The sequence below is a fragment of the Herpailurus yagouaroundi genome, unplaced genomic scaffold (genome assembly GCF_014898765.1).
Source record: "Herpailurus yagouaroundi ecotype Mexico unplaced genomic scaffold, PumYag 186, whole genome shotgun sequence".
Taxonomy (NCBI): Eukaryota; Metazoa; Chordata; class Mammalia; order Carnivora; family Felidae; genus Herpailurus; species Herpailurus yagouaroundi.
Genome location: NW_024412417.1, coordinates 11,611,580 through 11,634,098, shown reverse-complemented (window position 1 = coordinate 11,634,098; position 22,519 = coordinate 11,611,580). Strand labels below are relative to the sequence as shown.

Sequence of the window (22,519 nt, the reverse complement as noted above, 5' to 3'; positions counted from 1 at the left end):
TTCCTTCCTTCCTTCCTTCCTTCCTTCCTTCCTTCCTTCCTTCCTTCCTTCCTTCCTTTCCTTTCTTTCCTTTCTTTCCTTTCTTTCTTTCTTTCTTAACTTAAATATGTCTACGCTCACCACTGTTATTTAACACAGTACCAGAAGTCCTAGCCTCAGCAATCAGACAACAAGATGAGGTTTTAAAAAGATATCTAAGTCAGCAAGAAAGACACTGTTTGCAGATGACATGATACTCTATGTAGAAAACTTGAAAGACTATACCAAAAAAACTGCTAGAATGGATATGCAAATTCAGTAAATTCACAGGATATAAAATCAAGGCATATAAATCTGTTGCCTACCTGTACACCGATAATGAAGCAGCAGAAAAAGAAGTCAAGGAATTTATCTCATTTATAATCACACCAAAAACAATAAGATACCTAGGGATGAACCTAACCATAGAGGTAAAAGATCTGTACTCTGAAAAGTATAAAACTCTGATGAAAGAAATTGAAGATGACACAAAGAAATGGAAAGACATTCCATGCTAAATTTGGATTGGAAGAACAAATATTGTTAAAATGTCTATACTACCCAAAGCGATCGACACATTTAATGCAATCCCTGTCAAAATACTACCACCATTTTTCATAGAGCTACAACAAATAATTCCAAAATTTGTATGGAACCACCAAAGACCAAGGTTGCCAAAGCAACCTTGAAAAACAAAAGCTGGAGGCATCAATTTCCAGACTTTAAGTTATATTGCAAAGCTATAGTGATCAACAGTATGATACTGGCATAAAAGTAGACACATAGATCAACAGAACAGAATGGAAAACCCAGAAATGAACCCACAATTATATGGTCAATTAATCTTCAGCAAAGCAGGGAAGAATATGCAATGGAAAAAAAGACAAGTCTCTACTATAAATGGTGTTGGGAAAACTGGACAGCAACATGCAAAAGAATGAAACTGGACCATTTTCTTACACTATACACAAAAATAAATTCAAAATGGATGAAAGGCCTAAATGTGAGACAAGAAACCATAAAAATCCTAGAGGAGAACATAGGCAGGGACCTCTTTGACATCAGCTATAGCAACTTCCTTCTAAATATGTCTCCTGAGACAAGAGAAACACAAACAAAAATAAATGATTGGAACTTCATAAAAATAAAAAGCATATGCACAGCAAAAGAAACAAAAAAAGTAAGAGGCATCCTACAGAATGAGAGAAGATATTTACAAATGACATATCTGATAAAGGGTTCATATCCAAAAAATATATAAAGACCTTATAAAACTCAACACCCCAACAATGAATAATCCAATAAAAAATGGGTAAAAGACATGAATAGACATTTTTCCAAAGAAGACATACAGATGGCCAAGAGACACATGAAAAAAATGCTTAATGTCACTCATCATCAGAGAAATGCAAATCAAAACTACAATGAAATATTACCTCACACCTGTCGGAATGGCTAAATAAAAAATGCAAGAAACAGCAAGTATTGACAAAGATCTGGAGAAAAAGGAATCTTTTTCCACTGTTGATGGGATTGCAAACTGGTGCAGCCACTCTGGAAAACAGTATGGAGGTTCCTCAAAAAATTTAAAAATACAACTACCCTAGGATCCAGCAATTGCACTACTAAGTATTTACCCAAAGGATATAAAAGTACTAGTTCTAAGGGATCTGTGCACCCCAATGTTTATTGCAGCACTATCTACAATAGCCAAATTATGGAAATGACCCAAGTGTCCATCAACTGAAAATGGATAAAGAAGAGGTGGTATAGATATACAATGGAATATTACTCATCCATAAAAAAGAATAAAATCTTATCCTCTGCAATGACACGGATGGTGCTTGGGAATATTATGCTAAGTGAAATAAGTCAGAGAAAGACAAATACTTTATGATTTTACTCCTATGTGGCATTTAGGAAACAAAACAAACAAGCAAAGGTGAAAAAACTAGAGGGAGGCCAACCATGAAACAGACTCTTAACCATACAGAACAAACGGATGATTACCAGAGGGGAAGTGGGGGTGGGGGGAGATGGGTGAAATAGGTGATAGAGATTAAGGGAGTGCACTTGTAATGGACACCGGTGCTGTGTGGAAGTGCTGAATTACTATATTGTACACCTGAAACTAATGTTAAACTGTATGTTAACTACCTGGAATTTAAATAAAAACTTAAAAAGAAAGCTTAATTAATTAATTAATTAAAAAAATATATTTAAGGCATACAGAAAGGTATAAATTATAGTGGGTGCTTATGTACACACCATCCAACTTAATAAAATATTACTATACAGTAGAAATGTTTTTTTAATTTAACTTTTTATTTTGAAATCATTATATATTCATATGCGGTTGTAAGAAGTAATAGAGAGGATTCTGTGTAGCTTTTACCCAGTTTCCCCTAATGGTAACATTTTGCATAACTTAATCCAATATCACAACGAGGAAATTGACATCATTCACCGGTCTTTTTCATATTTTACCAGTTACGCATGCACTTATTTGTGTGTTTGTGTATAGTTAGTTCTATTCAATTTTATCACGTTAGAGATTCATGAATTTGCCACCACAGTCAAGACACAGAACAGTTACCACAAACTTCCCTTGTACTTCCCTCTTGCAACTATGCCCACCTCCTTCTCTTCCCATCCCTAACTCCTGGAAACCACCAATGTATTATTTAATGAAATAATGCAATTTGTAATCTTTGGGGTTACCTTTTTTCATTCAACATGATTCCCTTGAGATCCATCCAAGTGGCTGTGTGTGTCAGTAATTTTTTTTTGCATTGTTAAGTAGCACTCTGTTGTATGGATGTTACACATCCATTCACCCACTGAAGGTCACTAGGGGTGTTTCCCCTCTTTCACTGTTACTAATCAAGTTGCTATGAGCCTTCATGTACAGGATTCTGAATGAACATAAATCTTCATTTCTCTGGGATAAATGTCTAAGAGTGAGATTACCGGGTCACATGGTAAGTCTATTTTTAGTGTTTTTTTTTAAATTTTTTTTTTCAACGTTTATTTATTTTTGGGACAGAGAGAGACAGAGCATGAACGGGGGAGGGGCAGAGAGAGAGGGAGACACAGAATCGGAAGCAGGCTCCAGGCTCTGAGCCATCAGCCCAGAGCCCGACGCGGGGCTCGAACTCACAGACCGCGAGATCGTGACCTGGCTGAAGTCGGACGCTTAACCGACTGCGCCACCCAGGCACCCCTCTATTTTTAGTTTTAAAAGAAACTGCCAAACTATTTTCCAAAGTTGGTGTGCCATTTTTACATTCCCACCAGCAATGTAAAAAGGATCCAGTTTCTGTGCATCCTTGCCATTGTTTGGTGTTGTCACAATTTTCTGTTATTAACAGAAAATTCTAATATGTGCACATTCTAATAGGTGTACAGTGATATGTTGTTGTGTTTTTACTTTGCCATTCTCTAATGAGAAATGACGCTGAACGTCTTTTCAAGTGCTTGTTTGCCATTTGCATATCCTCTTCAGTAAAATATCTGTTCATGTCTTTTGTCTATTTGCTAATTGTTTTCTTATTGTTGAGTTTTAAAGTTATTTTTATATTGTAGATACTAATCATTAGACATGTACTTTGCAAATATTTTCTCCCAGCCTTTAGCTTGTCTTTTCAGAGACAAGCTTTCCAAAGACTTCTTCAAAGGGCCTTTGAGAGCTTCCTGGTTGGTGAACACATGGAGATTTGGGGAGAGTGGTATGCTTAGAAGGCATGGAAGCTCTATACTCCTTACCACACACCTTATTGTATACATCTTTTCTATCTGGCTGTTCTTGAGTTATATCCTTGTATTAAAAAAATCTAGACTAAGCAAAATAGTAAAAATTATATAGATAATGAGAACCAGAATTCTCATCGATGTGGAAGAGAGTTACAAATAGAAGAGAACAGAGTGAACCCTGTGGTGATGGACTGGAATTGGAGGTACAAATGGAAAATGCAATTTTCACAAACTCAAGTTACCATACTCAGTTATGAAGACCATAATTAACTGAAGAAAAAAACAGGACAAACCAAGCAACAGATGCTCATGAAGACAAGTAAGGAAAGACCTTGCAAGAGAAATTCTGAAGTTCATCACATGTGGGATTGCCCCTGGGAGGGTGAACTATGGGGGCACTCTCTATCAAGGGCTTCAGGTAAATTTCAGTCCAAACATTTCATCAGGGTAGAGGCAAAGAGGTCTTGGGCCACATTTATTCAACCAACACAATGTTCCTATGTAAAATGTTGCTGCCTGCACCTACTATTCAGAATAAATATAACTATCTGAAAGAAAAAAAAAGGGGGGGGTCTTTCACAGAGCAAAATTTTAAAATTTTGATGAGGTCAATTTTTCAGCTCCTCCTTTTATGGATCATGCTTTGGTTTCAAACTGAAGAATTCTTTGCCTAGTTCTAGATCCTAAAGATTTTCTTTTATGTTGTTTTCTAAAACCTTTCTGATTTTATGTATTACATTTAAGTCTGTGCTCCACTTAGAGTTAATTTGTGTATAAGGTGTTAGGTTTAGGTCAAGTTTTGGTTGCTTTGGTTTTTGTTTTTTGAGAGATTTTTGCTTTTACTTACAGATATCCAGTTGTGCATCTTCACTTATTGAAAAGGCTATCCTTCCTCTTTCCTTCTTTTCTATGTTCTACATTAACATATAGGCAAGTCAAGTTGTAGAGCTTCATGTAACCACCATGGCAATCAAGATGCAAACACTTCTTTTTTTTTAATTTTTTTTCACACTTATTCATTTTTGAGAGACAGAGAGAGACAGAGCACAGGCGGGGGAGGGGCAGAGAGAAAGGGAGACACAGAATCTGAAGCAGGCTCCAGGCTCTGAGCTGTCAGCACAGAGCCCGATGCGGGGCTGAAACTCACGAGCTGTGAGATCATGACCTGAGCCAAAGTCAGATGCCTAACCGACTGAGCCACCCAGGCCCACCGAGATGCAAACACTTCTGTCACCCCCCAAACTCTCACACTAACCTTGTTACACTCCTTCTCCACTCCTGACCCCTGGCAACCACTGGTCTGTTACTTGTCACCACTTTTGTCATTTTGAGAATGTCACATAAATGAAATCATACAGTATGCAACCTGCGACTGACCTCTGTTGACAGCAAAATGCCATTGAAGCATAATGCATTCAAATTGTTGCATGTATCGTAGCTTATATTTTTTAAATATAGCTTTCCAGTTCATTGTTGGTAAATAGCAATGTGATTCAATTTTGTGTGTACTCAGTATTAGAGAGGGCTAGAGCCCTCACATGGACCTGCTTTGCTTTTCCAGCTGTTTTGGTGCTCTTCCATTGTCAGGTCTGTCAGACACTTCCTTCTACCTTCGTGCCAACACCATGCATGTCTTGTGGCTGACAGTAGTCTGTCCCACCTACTTGTATCTTGGTGTTTGTGGGGATACCTTAACATTCTGTTATAAATGTTGTCCATGAGTTTTCAGTTTTGCTATCTAGTTGTCCTGTTTGTATGGAGGGATTCTGAGAGGTAGAAAAATGAATTGGGCCACATTGCCATTTTCCCAGAATCCTCTTATCTTTTTCTTGATCTAGCTAACTCATGTGTATTTAAATTTCAAACTAAAACATAAACCATTTGATGAATATTATGAAGCAAATACTTAGGTAACCACTACATGGGCTGTAAAATAAAACATTGCCAAGATCACTGAAGATCCCTTATTGATTACAATATCCTCACTCCTCCTCAGAGGCAACCACTATCCTGACTTTTGTGATTGTCACCCTCTTTCTTTTCTTTATAGTTTTAGCAATGATGTATGCAAATAAATCCCAAAATGTATACTTTTTCTGCCTGTTCTACAACTTTATGTAAATGGAATCATGTTGTATGCATTCTTTTGTGTCTTCTATCAACATTAGATGGGAGATTTGTCTGTAATTAAGAATTTTAGGGGCTCCTGGGTGGCTCAGTCGGTTGGGCGTCCGACTTCAGCTCAGGTCATGATCTCGCGGTCTGTGAGTTCGAGCCCCGCGTCGGGCTCTGTGCTGACAGCTCGGAGCCTGGAGCCTGTTTCAGATTCTGTGTCTCCCTCTCTCTCTGACCCTCCCCCATTCATGCTCTGTCTCTGTCTCAAAAATAAATAAACGTTAAAAAAAATTAAAAAAAAAAGAATTTTAATAATTTTCATTGTATATTGGTATTTCTTTAACATTTCGGTTGTTTCTTACTTTTCACAAAAGCAATGCTGAAATGTGTATTCTTGTACACATAACCATTTTTCTACAGCAGCTGTGCCCATTTATTCTTTCACTGACAGAATATGAAAGTACCCATTGCTGTAAATCCATGGTAGCATTTAGTATTGTCAGACTTCAAAATTTTTGCCTATGTCTTGGTGTGTCATTGGTGTCCTGTGGTTGTAACTGGCATTTCCTCGAGTGCTAGTGAGGCTGATAACCTTTTCAGTGCTTGTTAGTCATTTGGATTTCAATTGTCGTGATTTGCTTTTTTATCTCATTTGCCCATTTTTCTATTGGGAGATATACACACGCTTATGCACACACACACATGTAAACATCTATACATACATATGCACACATCATATTGGATACAGTTCCTTTGATGTTTGATAGTATTATGTGACAGATGCCTTCTCCCACCTTCTAGAGATTGAGAATTAAGATGTGTGCAATCAGTGTAAATGAGAACTCATATGATGGAAGCATGAAAAATAATACAACACCAGTTTAGGATTGACTGTGACGCTTATTCCACAATATTTGGTGAATTTACATAGTGGCTAATAAAAATTAATTCTATGAATGGAATAAGAGTGGAATATTAAAAATGGTAGGGGCAGCAGAGACACAGTCCATATGAATATAATGATGGAAATCACAAAATTGAAACACCTAGATTTCCCAGTTAGTACATGTATGTTTTATTGGATAAGGATCTTGTAGATATTCCCACTTACTGGTTGATATGAGAATAAGAGGTAATTTTGGATATTTCCAAGTCTGCAAGTAAGGGTTCTGAAATATAGTTAGGATGCCCACTCAGATTTATACAGTACGCTTTCTGAATTTAAATGAATTTGAACTTTGGATTCTCTTCCACTCCCAACCTGTGTTCACATCAGGGGAATATCTACTTTCTTTCTATTTTAGAGGGAAGCAATTTTATACCACGACCTGAAATATGGAGTGGGAATTAGTCTTTGGGCTGTGGCATCAGGGGGGAAAACCTGGTCCAAGTAGCAATTAGCATCAGGCCTGACAGCTGGAGTTAACCCTCTAGCCAATAAAGAGCCCACAGACTAAATACCAGGATATCCATCCAATTAAGTATGGCCTTGACATTGTGCCAAACATTCTTTTTCCTGGGTTTCTGGAAGTAGTGTTAGTCTGTCATTTATATAAATTGTTGTTAAACTAATTCTTACCTTAAGATTTAAGGCTTGAAAATAGATCACATGAATCACAATTCACTTTAGTAGTACAGGTAAACATTTAAAAATGTTTGTATATTTTAAAATGTGAATTTCATCTACTAGTTTTTATTTGGTATAGATAAATACTAAACTGCCTTAAAATGATCACAGGTGCATTTTATGTTCATTTTACTAGAAACTATTTTTAAAATTTTATTTAAAAATAAATTAGCTTTTTAAAAAAATTCCTTCATCAAATAGATATGAGACTTCTTTTTCTGATCAAGCGGACAGTAATTTGAATGTAATTTTATTATTTTTTCCTAATGTATATTGCCTCTTTATATGAGTGAGTGTGATTTCAGGCAGTTGGTATATCATAGAGAAGTATATTTTTAAGGCCAGGCATCAGAAACAGAAGTGGAAATTTTTAGAAAAAGGGTGTGGTAATACTGATAATTGTGAGCACTGGTATTATAGATTTTGTAGGCTTTCCATTTTGGAGACTTACTGTCTAGCTTAATCTTAAATTTGTTTTTCCTTTGACTAGGGCGCCAAGATTCTGTGTTAGTCATTCATCCCCAGCAAAACATGCTAGTGCTGAACTGAAACTCTGGCATCTCCGTCAAGAGAAACCAAGGAAGGATGTTGACCCTTTTCCACAAATGGCAGCCCTCTTGCCATTAAGACCTAAATCGTGCATTCCACAGGTATCTGATATGCAGGTAGGGTGGACATTGATACTTTGATCTCCTTATCAAGTGTATGGTACAATATCCACGCTTGGGTTTTGTACACTAATACTTAAGTTTCATCATAAGTTTTTTGGGGGGTTGTTGTTAACGTACATGCTGCAACAGTTATGAATTAAGAAAACCTATAGTTTGTTCCCCACCAGTCAGCCAAAGTGATCCTTTAAAATACATGATCAGGTCACTCACCTGCTCCAGATTTTCTAGTGGCTTCCTCTCTGACTCAGAGGAAAATCCAAGGTCTTTACACAGCTATCCCTCCCCCTGCTAACTTCCTGACCTCATTTCCTACCACTCTTCTCTAACTTAGTCCACTCCAATCACACTGGCCTCTCTGTTGTTCTTTGAACACACCAAGCAAAAATGTTCTCTACATAATACACTTATTTTTTTTTTTTTAAAGAAAGCTTATTTCGGAGTGCCTGGGTGGCTCAGTCTGTTGAGCGTCTGACTTCGGCTCAGGTCACGATCTCACGGTCCGTGAGTTCGAGCCCCACATCGGGCTCTGTGCTGACCGCTCAGAGCCTGCAGCCTGTTTCAGATTCTGTGTCTCCCTCTCTCTCTGACCCTCCCCCGTTCATGCTCTGTCTCTCTCTGTCTCAAAAATAAATAAACGTTAAAGAAAGCTTATTTCATTGTGGTGAAAAACACATGAAATTTATCATCTTAACCATTTTCAAGTATACACTTCAATGGTGGGTATATTTGTATTGTCGTGAAACAGATCTCCAGAACTTTTTTATCCTGCAGATTTGAAGCTACATTCCCATTAAACAACTCCCCGTCTCCTCCTCCTACAGCCTCTGGTAACCACCATTCTACATTCTGTTTTTAGGAATTTGACCGCTTTGTATGATTCTTTTAATAAGCTCAGCCCCCTATGGTACCACTCATTTATTGAGTGTCGCTTAATGTCGTGCTGTGTTCTGAATTACTGAAACAGATGTGAGCCCTGATACCTAGGAAGTTATGTGTAAAACATACTTAAGTAATTAATTTTATTTATGGAATTCTTAAGAAAATATTAGTAGTTGTTAGGGACCTAGAGTGTATATAAGATTTTATTGTGTGTTCTGGGTAATAAAACATCGCAAATATATTCCTTGCTCTCCAGGAACATATATTATATTCTGTTAGAGGTTGACATATAAGAAAAGTTGGCGTTTGTTTTTCAAATAACAAAACTACTGGAAATTTGGAAACTGAAGAGACAAATCACTCCTGATTTCACCTCCTTCTAGCAACTGTTACTTATTTTCTCTTGGTCTTGTTGTGAATCTTAATTTTAATGCACTTATACTTCTGTATTCTGATTATTTCTTCTAACATCTTCCTCACATTTTTCCATGTGTGTCATAATTTCATAATCCTTACTCTTAAATTTTATATAATGTTACGTTTATGTATGCCTCCCGTACTCAGATCAAAGTTGGACTTTTAAGTGTTTGTACTTTTTTGATTCATACATGTAGCTTTTACCAAATAGTTGACCTTTTACCATAAATAACATTTAAGAATGGGAACAAAAATAAAATGTCCAAAAATGGAAGGAAATAGTTTTGTTAAGATATAGGTCTTTAGTATGGACCAGTGATATCCTTGCTTCCTTTCCTACCTCCATTCCTCATCCTCCCATCTCCACCCCCCAGATAGTTGAAAACCTATTCGATTATAGAATAAAGAAAAGGTTTTGTGAGGTTCTCCCTCTAGGAAAGAGTTTTCTTTCACAATGATATGAGTAGGGGTATACCAGCCTTTGGCCTTTCTTATACTCTAAAGAAGTTGTCAGGGATTCAGCATGTTGGTTGTAGAAAAGTGGGAGTTTAGGAAGGAGTACATTTTTATTCTAGTGGGAAGCACAGTAGAGCGAGAGAGGAGATCCTCTAGTGATGAAAACAAACTCAAGGTATATGTACAGAGCTATGCTTTGTTTCCCCTTCATATTGGCTCATTTTTCACTGGTTTATTATTTTACCGCTTGTTAGAAAGAAGAATCCAATTTATTACAACATCCTAAATCTCCCAAGAAACCACCTAGAGCAAAAACGGCAGTTCAAAAACCTTGGAAGAGCAAGTCTTTGTATCTGATTTCTTCGAAGGACGATGCGATTGAGAAAGGGTAGGTGCGGCTTTTCACGTGCCAAGTGTTATTCTGCAATGGTAAGACTTTGGAAGAGTTGACAATTAAATTGAAATAGAAAACTGAATACATAGATAGTTTTTACATGAGTTCCTTGTATTTCAGTGATAGGTATTAGAGTCAGGCATAGTCTAAATTAGGAGCACAACTCCTGAGATGAGTAATTTGAAATGGATGGTGCATCTCATCTCTAGCCTGTCATGAGCTGTACAAGCAAAAGACTTCTGAGAAGATTGCCCTCCAGCTCTCATTTGGTCTTTTTCAATAGTTTCGTATTTCTCAAATTTGAGTCTTGACTTGAAGTCATACGACTCTCAAGAATATTGTCATTATTTAACACAGTATATTTATTCATTTAGCTTTGCCCACATATTTACTCTTTTCGTTGTTCTTTTTTTCAAGTGGGATTATTTTCCTTCAACCTAAATAAATACCCTTTGATGTTAACTTTGGTGTGGGATCTGTTGGGGAATCATTTTTTGTTTACTAATTTATTACTTCACTTTCATTCTTTCCCTTTGAGATAAAACTCACATAACATAAAACTCACCATTTTAAATTTATTTTAATTTTTTTTTTATTTTTGTAGACTGTGCCTAGGATCAGCCTGAGGTAAAACTTAGGGTCTTCTTAGGTCTTTCCTAGTATGTGCATTTTCCGGGCCATGTGTGGTTACTTTCTAACTTTTCCCTGCATATACAGTTGCATTTGAGTACCCTAATCTTTAATACCTGACTTCTAAAAGGAGGAAAAGAGAAAAATGGAGGTGGGGTTGAGGGTGGGGAAGGGCAATGTCTCTTTAAATTCCCTGGAAGTCACTTCAGCCTGAGGAGGACTGGGTGCTACAACAATGGCCACCTGCCTCTTGCACATCTGTGATCTGCAGCAGCGATCAGAGATCAGAACACACATGTCTGATATTTGGTAGACATGGTCCTTTCTGCTCACCCTGACTCTTGCAGCTGCGTGCGGAATGCTCCAGGAACACTTGCTCAGCTGTCTGCCACAGGGCTGGGGATGGGGGAAGGGTAAATGCTGCTGTGCTAGGAGCTCTAACTGACCAAAATTAACCACGGTTTACTGTCCAAGCCTTCCCCTGGAAATTGAAAGCCTTAAGTAGATTCCAGAGCTCCGAAATAGTTACATTAGATTCTGCCAGTTCAATTATTGTCTAGGTGGGGAAGTAGGTTCCTGGTGCTTCCTGCTCTGACGTCTTCTCAGAAACCTCACCCCTGGGAATTTTTTTTCCTCAATGAGTTTTGGCTCCAAAACTCCTTTTTTCAATTTATTCCTTTTTAAATGTATTATTATTATCATCATCATCATTAATTTTAATTCTAGTGTAGTTAATATATAGTGTTATATTAGTTTCAATGCTATATTAGCTTATAGTTGATTAAATCATAAGGTTTATAGTTGATTAAATAGTTCCATGTATTACTCCGTGCTCATCAAGGTAAGTGTGCTCTTAATCCCCTTCCCTATTTCACTCTTTTCCCCCGCCCTCCCATCTACCTTCACAATCATCTGTCTGTTCTGTACAGTTAAGGGTCTGTTATTTTAGTTTCTCTCTTTTTTTCCCCTTTGCTCATTTGTTTTGTTTCTTAAATTCCACCTATGAGGGAAATCATGGTATTTGTCTTTCTCTGACTGGCTTATTTTGCTTAGCATTACACTCTCTAGATCCATCCATGTTGTTGCAAATGGCAATATTTCATAATTTTTTTATGGTGAATAATATTCCCTTGTATATATATATACCACTTCTTTTATGTTGTCCATTATGTTACCTTTTTAAAAGTTTTTTATTCTAATTTCAGTATACTTAACACAGTGTAATATTAGTTTCAGGTGTATAATGTAGGGATTCAGCACTTCCATACAACACCCTGTGTTCATCACAAATGATTCTTAATCCCCATCACCTATTTTGCCCATCTCCCCATCTACCTCCCCTCTGGTAACCATCAGTTTGTTCTTTATGATTAAGAGTCTCTTTCTTGGTCTGCCTCCCTCTGTCTCTTTTTTCCTTTGCTCATTTTTTTTTGGTTTCCTAAATTCCACATATGAGTGAAATCAAATGGTATTTCTCTTTCTCTGACTGGCTTATTTCACTTAACATTATATTCTCTAGCTCTTTCCAAGTTGTTGCAAATGGCAAAATTTCTTTTTTTATGGCTGAATAATATTCCATTGTGTGTGTGTGTATGTGTGTGTTTGTGTATGTGTGTGTGTATACACATATATAAAATCATACCACATCGTCTTCATCCATTCACCTATTGATGGACAGTTCGGCTGCCTCCATAATTGTACAATATGCATACATGTACAATATACATACATGAATTAGTGTTTTTGTATTGGGTAAATACCCAATTGTGCAATTAGTAGATTGTAGGGTAGTTCTATTTTTAACTTTTTGAGGAACGTCCATACTGTTTCCCAGAGTGGCTATCCCAGTTCGCATTGCCACCAACAGTGCAAGAGGGTTCCTTTTTCTCCACATCCTCACCAACACTTGTTTCTTGTGGTTTTGATTTTAGCCATTCTGACCGGTGTGAGGTGATATCTCATTGTAGTTTTGATTTGCATTTCTTTGATGATGAGTGATGTTGAACATCTTTTCATGTGTTTGTTGGCCATCCGTATGCCGTCTTTGGAGAAATGTTTGTTCATGTCTTCTGCCCAATTTTAAATTGGATTATTTGTTCTTTGGTGTTGCATTGTGTAAATTCTTTATATATTTTTGTTCCTAACCCTTTATTGGATATGTCATTTGTAAGTATCTTCTCCCATTCTGTAGGTTGTCTTTTAGTTTTTTTTTTTTTTTTTTTTGGTTGTTTCCTTTGCTGTGAAGAAGCACAGCACTTACTTCAATCAAGTCCCAATGGTTTCTGTTTACTTTTGTTTTCCTTGCCTCAGGAGACATATCTAGAAACGTGATTATGGTTGGTGTCCATGAAATTATTGCTGGTGTTTTCTTGTAGGGGTTTATGATTTTAGGTCTCACATTTAGGTCCTTAATCCATTTCGAGTTTATCTTTGTGTGTGGTGTGAAAATGTGGTCCAGCTTCATTCTTTTGCATGTAGCTGTCCAGTTTTCTCAGCACCATTTGTTGAAGAGAATGTCTTTTTCCCATTGCATATTCTGTCTCTTTTGTTGAAGATTAATTGACCATATAATTGTGGGTTTATTTCTGTTGGCCCCTAAATTCTTAGCTACATTGTTAGCACTCAATTTTTTTCCTAGCAGATTAATTTTTGTATTTTTTTTTTCAGTTTATCTAGTTGGTCTTCAAAGGGAGAGTTGGTCTAAATCACCTTGTCTGCTAATTCCAAAAATAGCAGTTAATAAGTTTTGGTTGTAGATACTTTTCTTGCATTATATTAGTTCCCATGAATTCATCCCCATGAAGAAGACATTATCTTAATTTTTCAAGTGATAAAACAAGTGAAAAGACATACAGGTATGAACTGAGAGAAAAGTTGAATTTTGAGAACTATGCATTGTTTTTATGTTTAAGTTTTGGCTAGATATAGTGTATTACAGTAAAAAGGCAAGATAAAAACTAAAACAATAATGGAGGTTCAGATAGTGACATTTTTCTGTGTCACATTAGGGAATTTGGAGTTGATTTCCCATGCAGTGAAGAACATCTAGAGAGTTTTGTGTGTGTGTCATTTATTAAAATTAAATTATTTTATTTTCAAAATTGGAAATATATACATGGTTCAAAAATAGTATCATGCTATACACTTATTGCATACCTTTGTATTTTTCTTAATATTTAAAAAATATTTATTTATTTGTTTTGAGAGAGAGGGAGAGAGAGAATCCCAAGCAGGCCCTGCTCTGTCAGTGCAGAACCTGACATGGGACTTGATCTCATGAACCATAAGATCACGACCTGAGCTGAAGTCAAGAGTCAGACACTTAACCAACTGAGCTACCCAGGCGCCCCTATGTATCTTTGTTTTTACTGAATTTATCTAAAGTGTTTCATAGCAGTAAATGTACTACAGTAATAGATATACTGTAATCTGTGTTTTCTGTCGTTTCTTGTTCTTATAATCTTATCTCTCCTTATGTCTGGTTATCTTTCATTTTTTTTATTTAAAATTTTTTTTCAACGTTTTTTTATTTATTTTTGGGACAGAGAGAGACAGAGCATGAATGGGGGAGGGGCAGAGAGAGAGGGAGACACAGAATCGGAAACAGGCTCCAGGCTCCGAACCATCAGCCCAGAGCCTGACGTGGGGCTCGAACTCACGGACCGCGAGATCGTGACCTGGCTGAAGTCGGACGCTTAACCGACTGCGCCACCCAGGCGCCCCTGGTTATCTTTCATTTTATGCCAAGTATTGTTGTATTTGTACTCTATTAAGGGACATGGACATTATTTCCAGTATTTGTCGTTATTAAAAACAATGTTGCAATGGATATTGTACATTTGCTATATTTCATGTTAATGCATATGTCTACAGGATAATTTCCTAAAAGAAGAATTTCTAAATCCAAATTCATGTGATTTAAAAATTTTTTAAGATATTTCCAAATTGTATTTAATAGGAGTTGTAACAATTTATACTCCTTTCAGATGTATGAGAGCATCCAGGCTACTCTGTGCCTTTTAATTAGAGAGTTTAGTCCATTTCCATGTAAAATAATTATTGATAGGTATGGACTCATTGTCATTTTATTAATTGCTTTCTGGCTATTTTGTAATTCCTTTTTTCCTTTTTTTCTTGCTCTCTTCTTTTGTGATTTGATGATTTTCTGTACAGGGAAAAGGTATTTTAAGGTGGCAGAGACTTGAGCTTGTTAATATGCTTAGAGTAGTATCTAGTGAAAAGGAAGAAGTTAAAGATTGTTGAGAAAGAAGAAGATCTGTATTTTCTTTTTTTTTAAGTTTATTTATTTTGAGAGAAACAGTGCATGCATATGTGTGTGAGCTGGGGAGGGGCAGAGAGAGAGGGAGAGAGCCAGAATCCCAAGCAGGCTCCATGCTATCAGCATGGAGCCTGACGTGGAGCTCAATCTCACGAATTGTGAGATCATGACTTGAGCTGGATTCAAGAGTTGGATGCTTAACTGACTGAGCCACCCAGGCACCCTAAAGGTTTATATTTTCAATGGAGAATGGAAAGAAGAGTTCAAGAACAAAGGCCATGGGATTAACCTTCAACAGGAGATAGGACACTTTTTCCTGAGACAGGATGGAAGGAAATAAGGCTAAGTATAGGTGGATGTATTTGTTGGTAAATAATTTAAGTCTTTTCAGCTGCAAATTACAGAAAACTTGACTGACTATGGCATAGACAAATTGGGCTTATTTTTCTGACAGAATAAGAAATCTGAGGGTAGGTAACTGCCAGCATTGCTTCCCTGGATCAGAAGTATTAGGGCCTGAATTTTTGTAATGTTCTTTGCCATTCTTTCATGTTCATTGATGTTATAGCTCCAGACATCAAGCTTTCCAATCATAAAGGAAGAAGGGCAATTTTCATTCATCTTTTCCCTTTGGTCAGAAAAGCAAGCTTTCTTAGAAACTCCCCAGCAGACTTCATTTTGTATCTCACTAGTCATAACGATATCACATGACAATCCTTCTCTGCAAGATGGTCTTAGAAAGTGAATATTTAGCTTTATCAGTATGTCAGTGGTGCTAGTTATAAAGCTATGTCACTGGGAATGGGTGTTGAGTTAGCCAGTCAAACAGTGTCTCCTTCATTGGGGAGTGGAAACTGAAGCACGTTGTACCTACCTTTTCCCTGAGAAACTGAAGCATATTTTACCTACATTTTGTCTGAGAAGAAGCTGCAAAGTAATCTGCTGGCAGATTGGAATGCAGATATATTGGTGAAGTGGAATGGGCATTTTATGGAGCTGGAAAATAGGGTTTAGAATAATTGCAGTGCATTATGGAGAGGGAGCTGGATAAGAAAATATAACAAGATAATGTCTGAAGTCATTAGTCTAGCTCCAAAATCTTCCATTATCTCACCCCACACTACCACATATAAATCCTTATGAATCCCACCTGTTGGGAGGATTAAATATGATAATGTGAATTGTATTTAGCACAGTGTTTGGTATGTGTTATATAGTATTCACTTAACTGTTAGTGTCCTCTTACCCTAAATAAATTAGTTCACTTGCTGCCTCATTTTATTTTATTTTATTTTATTTTAATTTTATTTTATTTTATTTTTTACTTGCTGCCTTTTAAACAAGGCTTTCCCTACCTACTTTCATTTTTGCTCACTATTCTCCCCATCTAAAGAACCTTTCTAAACACACACACACACACACACACACACGCACACACATATACATGCACACACACACAGGCACACACAGAATTCATCTCCTACCCAGTTTTTCAGGGAAAATATCATTTCTTTCATTACTAATACAGCTCAAAGAAACTTCTTGTTCTTACATTCCATAGTATTTATTATCCATTCCCATCATTTGGCATCTATAATATATTCTTGAATTCATTCAACCAACAGTTACGTTATTGAGAGTCATCTTTCTGTAGGACTAGATTTCATTTTTTCAACCATCTCTTAAAGGCTGTACCTGATACTTGCACTGTTTTTCTCCCTATTCTCTCACAGTGTCCAGATGCATTTGTAAGTCGTATAAATAAATTCAAATATTATGCGTATAAATAAATTCAAATATTATATTCAAATATATATGTACATATGTATTCAAATACATATATATGTGTATGTGTAATACACTTCAATGGAAAAAGAAAAGCTTCAAAACCGGAGTGTGTTGCCCTGTTAAGAATATCTGATATGCATTTCAAGTATTGGAAGGCAGTCATTTTTACCAAAGGACAATGTCACTAGGACATATGGATTGTAATTGTAACACAAAGTATGGAAATGCAATGGTGAATGGCAGCAGAAAGAGGAGCCACTGGCAGAGACACAGAACAATGAATGGGTGCTTTGGGAGTAAGGCTCTGGGAGATGAAGGACACTGGCCCCAGGTCTGGGATGGATGTCTGGCCAGACATCTGGGCTCCAAGGGGGATGCACATAACTGGCAGGATTCTAGGAGAGGGCACCAGTCAGCCTCCAAACAAGCCTCTAGCTCACAGTCCCAGTGGATATGCTTTCTGACTTCCAGGAGGATTTCTTTTCCGACATGTAGTAACAATACAGGAAACCTAAGACAATAGCGCCTAAGATGGGCAAAATCCAATATGACCAGCAACTTTTGCACAGGTATCTTTTGAAGGGTCCTTGTTACCACTTTCAGGTTTAAGATCACTTGGATGCACATCACCAATATAGTACTACTTGAGCATTTCTGTGGCATCAGAGGAGTGGCCTACGTCTTCAAAGCTTTTACTTGTGTCTGCACCAGCTTGTTCCTGTAGAACCTCTTCTCCCCCAGGATGCTTGTTAAGGAAATGGGTGATATCATAGACTCTCCTGTGGATCACCAGCCATATCTCCTTCATGGAGTTGTGCTTCACTGCCTCCTCCAGTCAGTAATACAGCTGATAGAGGTCTTGACCCCTTGCCTTTTTCCATTTTTGCTGCTTGCTTCCACAGTTGCAATTGGGCCTAAGACACCTCTTCTCCACCACTATCTGGGTTTCTGTCACTCCTAAGAATTGATGCCATGTATACCAAGGGTACTCAAAATATGTTGATCAATTAGTTCTCATTCTTATAATTTAGGTTGAGGCACAGATCAGAAAGCACCAGAGTTATTCGCTTAACATCTTTTACTGATATTTCTGAATGTCTGAAGCCCCAGCTGGATAGAAGATACACTTATACAGAAGAATCTTTGGTAAGTATTTTGAGATTAATTTGATTCTTCATTTAACTGACTTTAGAGAATTTTTTTAAATGTTTATTTGTTTATTTTCAGAGAGAGAATGCACGTGTGTGCAAGCTGGGAGGGGCAGAGAGAGAGAAGAGGGAGAGAGAATCCCAAGTAGGCTCCATGCTGTCAGCACAGAGCCTGATGCATGGCTTGATTTCATGAACCATGAAATCATGACCTGAGCTGAAATCAAGAGTGGGATGCCTCACTGACTGAGCCACCCCGGTGCCCTACTTCAGAGAATTTTTATTGATTTACCGTAGTATTTTTTCTTTACTAAACAACGCATTTTATTTTCTCCTTCTGAAATGATTTATTTATTTATTTATTAATTTTTTAAATTTTTTTTTCAACGTTTATTTATTTTTGGGACAGAGAGAGACAGAGCATGAACGGGGGAGGGGCAGAGAGAGAGGGAGACACAGAATCGGAAACAGGCTCCAGGCTCCGAGCCATCAGCCCAGAGCCTGACGCGGGGCTCGAACTCACGGACCGCGAGATCGTGACCTGGCTGAAGTCGGACGCTTAACCGACTGCGCCACCCAGGCGCCCCTGAAATGATTTTTTTAATGTTTGTTAAATTTATTTTTGAGAGAGCGAGAGACAGCACGAGTGGGGAAGGGGGCAGAGAGGGACAGAGACACAGAATTCGAAGCAGGCTCCAGGCTCCAGGCTGTCAGTACAGAGCCCAATGGGAGGCTCAAACCCACAAGCCATGAGATCATGACCTGAGCCGAAGTCAGACACCAACTGACTGAGCCACCCAGGTATCCCCCTGAGAAGGATTTTTATACAGAAATTTCCTCTGTGTTTCCTTTTATAGTACCATGTTGCTATATACTCCCGTTGGTTACTATTTTCAAAAACAGCTGTGTTCTGGTTTAGACACACAATAAGACTATTATTTTTATTAAATTGTTAACATTTGATAAAAAATAATTTTAATGTTCTCTTGGGAACTTAGACTTTTTATGAAATTCTATTTCCAGTGTGTGTCTACCTTGATAATGTGGATTTACTATATCAGTTGGAGGTGACAAGTTTACATTCCCTAAGGACTATACTTTAGGTAGAAACCTTGGTAGTCCCAATAGAGTCTGAACACTTAGATATAATTTTGCGTATCTTTTTATTTTATTCTAAGCAAACAGTGCTCTTTTTCTTCCAACTAAGATTTTTTTTCCCACCAAAATAATGATTTTAAAAAATTTTTGGAATACCAATAGTTAAACATCATAAAAACATTAAATTCTCACTTTAGAATTTGTTTAGCAGAGGGATAGAGATAGAGAGACACTATAACAATGCCTTAAATTGTTCATGCCACAGTTATCTCAAGATTACAAAGAAGTCTGAGTTCCACACAGCAAATACCAAAGAGTTCCTGTGAACAGTAGATATCCTTTTGTTATGTAGTCACTCTTGTGCTTGGGGAAGTAGCCAGCTTTCTGTGTTTCAAGAATGGTATTAGGGTTGCCAGCATTGTTGGCAGAGAGGCCCCAAAATAACAAAGTTTTATGAGAACTTATATTGCCATTGACTCTCTGAAGGCCTTGACCTGTACAGGGTGAGACTGTCCAAAGAGGGGACCCCCTGAGGACAGTTAATGAGCAGCACTGAGAAACCTTGAAGATGGTTCTTTTTATAACTTTCTTGTAGCTATTATAGCATCACCTCAAGGCTAAAATAATAGTAAATATTTAGGAAAGAGGCCACCAACAGAGATTTGGAAGCCTCCTAAAATGGTATCACTGTGCCTGAAACATGAAAATAATTGAGGTTGAGAAGTCGCTTTAACATTAAGTTTGAAATCAGATTGGTTTATAATAGAATGAAGTCTGCTGCTAGGGTTGGCTCCATAAATGACAGTCAGAGGCAAACATACTGCATTAATTACTTATATGGTACAAAAGTAAGATAAAAAGTCCAGCAGGAAAATGACAGCCTGGAAGAATTTATGAAACCCTGTTGTTGGACAATGTCGTAAAAAATCACCATGTTCTTGGGTGGATCATGGACTTCTGTTTTGTTATCTAGGTTAAAACCATGGCAGATGGTGCCTTGGGAGGATCTGACATGGAAAATTTGTTGCAATCTTTGTATGTAGAAAATAGAGCTGGATTCTTCTTTACCAAATTCTGTGAGCACTCAGGAAATCAGGTAAAAAACAATGATTTTAAATCTAATTTTATACCTTTGCCTTAGTTTAAAATAAGAGAAGTTGAAATAATTCAGTGCTCAAATAATTACATTTGATGTTAAAATCCCATTTCTTCTGGTAATAAATTTTACTGTAAATATTTAGTAACAAATGTAAACATCTCAATTATCATTTTCTTTGTTCACTATCCTAGTAAAATTACAAAGAAAACAAAATACAGACAAGGATTGACTTGCATTATTAGCAATTTATTCTCATGTAATTTTGTTTTAGTGTAATATAAATTAAATTCAGAGTTGGTTTCTATCAGTCCTTTAATTTTTATTAAAAATAACTCTAATAATTAGAAATTGCAATGGATAGTGGAAAATTTGCCGTTTTTTTTGTTTTGTTTTGTTTTGCTCGATATAAAGTATTTCAGTGGTTCAATTATGAGAGTAGTGGTTGGGTTTAATATGATATGCATTTGCCCATATACATCAAAATACCTGGTTTCATGCCAGAAATATGTAATTACTCTTTAATTGCTAACTAGCATGCTTCCTATTTTAATGGCCAATTATGTGAGAGGCATACATGCAAAATATAATATTTTAGTGACAATACCAAGAAATATTTTGTATGTTGCCAATTTGTAATAGAAGATAAAACTGTCTTAAATTGAACCTGATTTATGGCAACACCATGGAACTAAACAATTAATTATATTTGAAATCAGAGCTTTGTAGGGCTTTAATAATTGGGTGGTAATGATTTATGTATTTTTTCCATCTGCAGTTGTGGAGGAATAGTGTGTACTTTTGGTTTGACCTACAGGCTTATCATCAGCTCTTCTACCAAGAAACACTTCACCCTTTTAAAGTATGCAAACAAGCCCAAGTAAGTACTAAATAATGTTGGCTCAATGGGCAGCTCTGAGTACACAGAGACGTGAAGAAGTTGTGTCCAGCCCAAGCAAGAGAAATCTGGGAGTACAGGCAAAAAGGGAGCTGTTCCCTTGCTGCCATGGGATTACTTTATTTAAATGTCAGTAGAATATTGTTTTGTAATCTGATTTGTGGGTTTCCAGTTTTATCTATTTTGTTTGGTTTGCTTTATTTTCTCTTTGCTAGCAATTACTTGGTCTTCCAAAAAAGGACATCCCATATTTTTTTTGATTTATGCCTTTTTGGTTTGGTTGTGAGTGATTTAAAAGAGAACCCAAGAGAGGACTTGTCATGAATCATTGAAGTGATGGGGAGCAGAGGCATTGACCAAAGTGTTTGCTGAGCTTCTTGCAGAAATCAACTGTGGACAGACTCAGGCTGGTGACCTTGTAGAGGGCGGGAAAGGATGTTGACTGTGTGTGGTGTAGGCTCTGTGTCGTCGCCTGTGCTTGTGTGTTCCACACCATGGAGACCAATACTGAGTGGTAGAGAAGAGAACATCTCAAGACCACCCTGAAGCAAAACAGAGGAGGAAAAAAAGATAGAGGAGGAAGAATAGAGGATTCCCTGCAGAAGGAGACAGAGAGAATGGCCTCTTTTGAGGGGGAGAATGAAAGGGAATAGAATTATGACTCAAGCTGACTTAATCTTTTCAGTTTTTTATTCTTAGGATTTTATGATCTTTTATGGAGAGAAGTCTTCAAGCCTAGAAAACTGCAAATCACGTCCGTATCTGTTGACCATTTAAGAGGTTCTTACAAGCTGGAATAGTCCCATTCCAGAGAACCTCTCCCTGAATGATGCGGAGTTAGTTGTGTCATATTATTTATTATCTTACACTCTTATTCAAGATAGTGTAGAGTATTGCTGCTGGATGTTTGTTGTTAGCTTCCACCACCTGCACTCTGGCTTTGATAACCGTGCTTTGGAAATCAGCTGACAGAGCTTTGTACTATTTTTACTATGCAAACAAGGGCTTCAGCTTCTACCTGGTCTGGATCTGGCTCCGTGCAATCGTAGAGTTATATCTCTAATTTGCCAGTGCCATTTTTTGAGACCACACCGTGGGCTCTTCCATTGTTAACCCTTTACCTGTGAGTCTCCACTTGCCCTCCTCCCCCTAACCTATTGCCTCTCTCGGGTGGAGTACCATCTGTTATTTATTATGTTCTCACTACTGCAAAGCCTCCTCCTCCAAAAATCTTCAGCTGCTCAATCAAGTG

The 22,519-nt window shown here is 37.3% G+C and overlaps 1 protein-coding gene and 1 pseudogene across 12 annotated transcripts in view; one reads left to right on the top strand and one right to left on the bottom strand.

The window, feature by feature from the left end:
* RGS22 (regulator of G protein signaling 22) overlaps positions 1–22,519 on the top strand; it is a 180,795-nt gene that overhangs the window by 57,353 nt on the left and 100,923 nt on the right. For 10 of the 12 annotated variants that reach the window (XM_040494102.1, XM_040494103.1, XM_040494101.1 and 7 more), the window contains 5 exons: positions 8,004–8,178; positions 10,191–10,324; positions 18,059–18,173; positions 20,247–20,369; positions 21,148–21,249. In XM_040494102.1, the coding sequence (XP_040350036.1) occupies positions 8,004–8,178; positions 10,191–10,324; positions 18,059–18,173; positions 20,247–20,369; positions 21,148–21,249 (649 nt within the window). The remainder of the gene's footprint in view (positions 1–8,003; positions 8,179–10,190; positions 10,325–18,058; positions 18,174–20,246; positions 20,370–21,147; positions 21,250–22,519) is intronic. The other 2 variants (XM_040494104.1, XM_040494105.1) reach the window with 2 other exon arrangements.
* On the bottom strand, positions 17,116–17,960 carry LOC121043178 (cytochrome b5 type B-like; annotated as a pseudogene).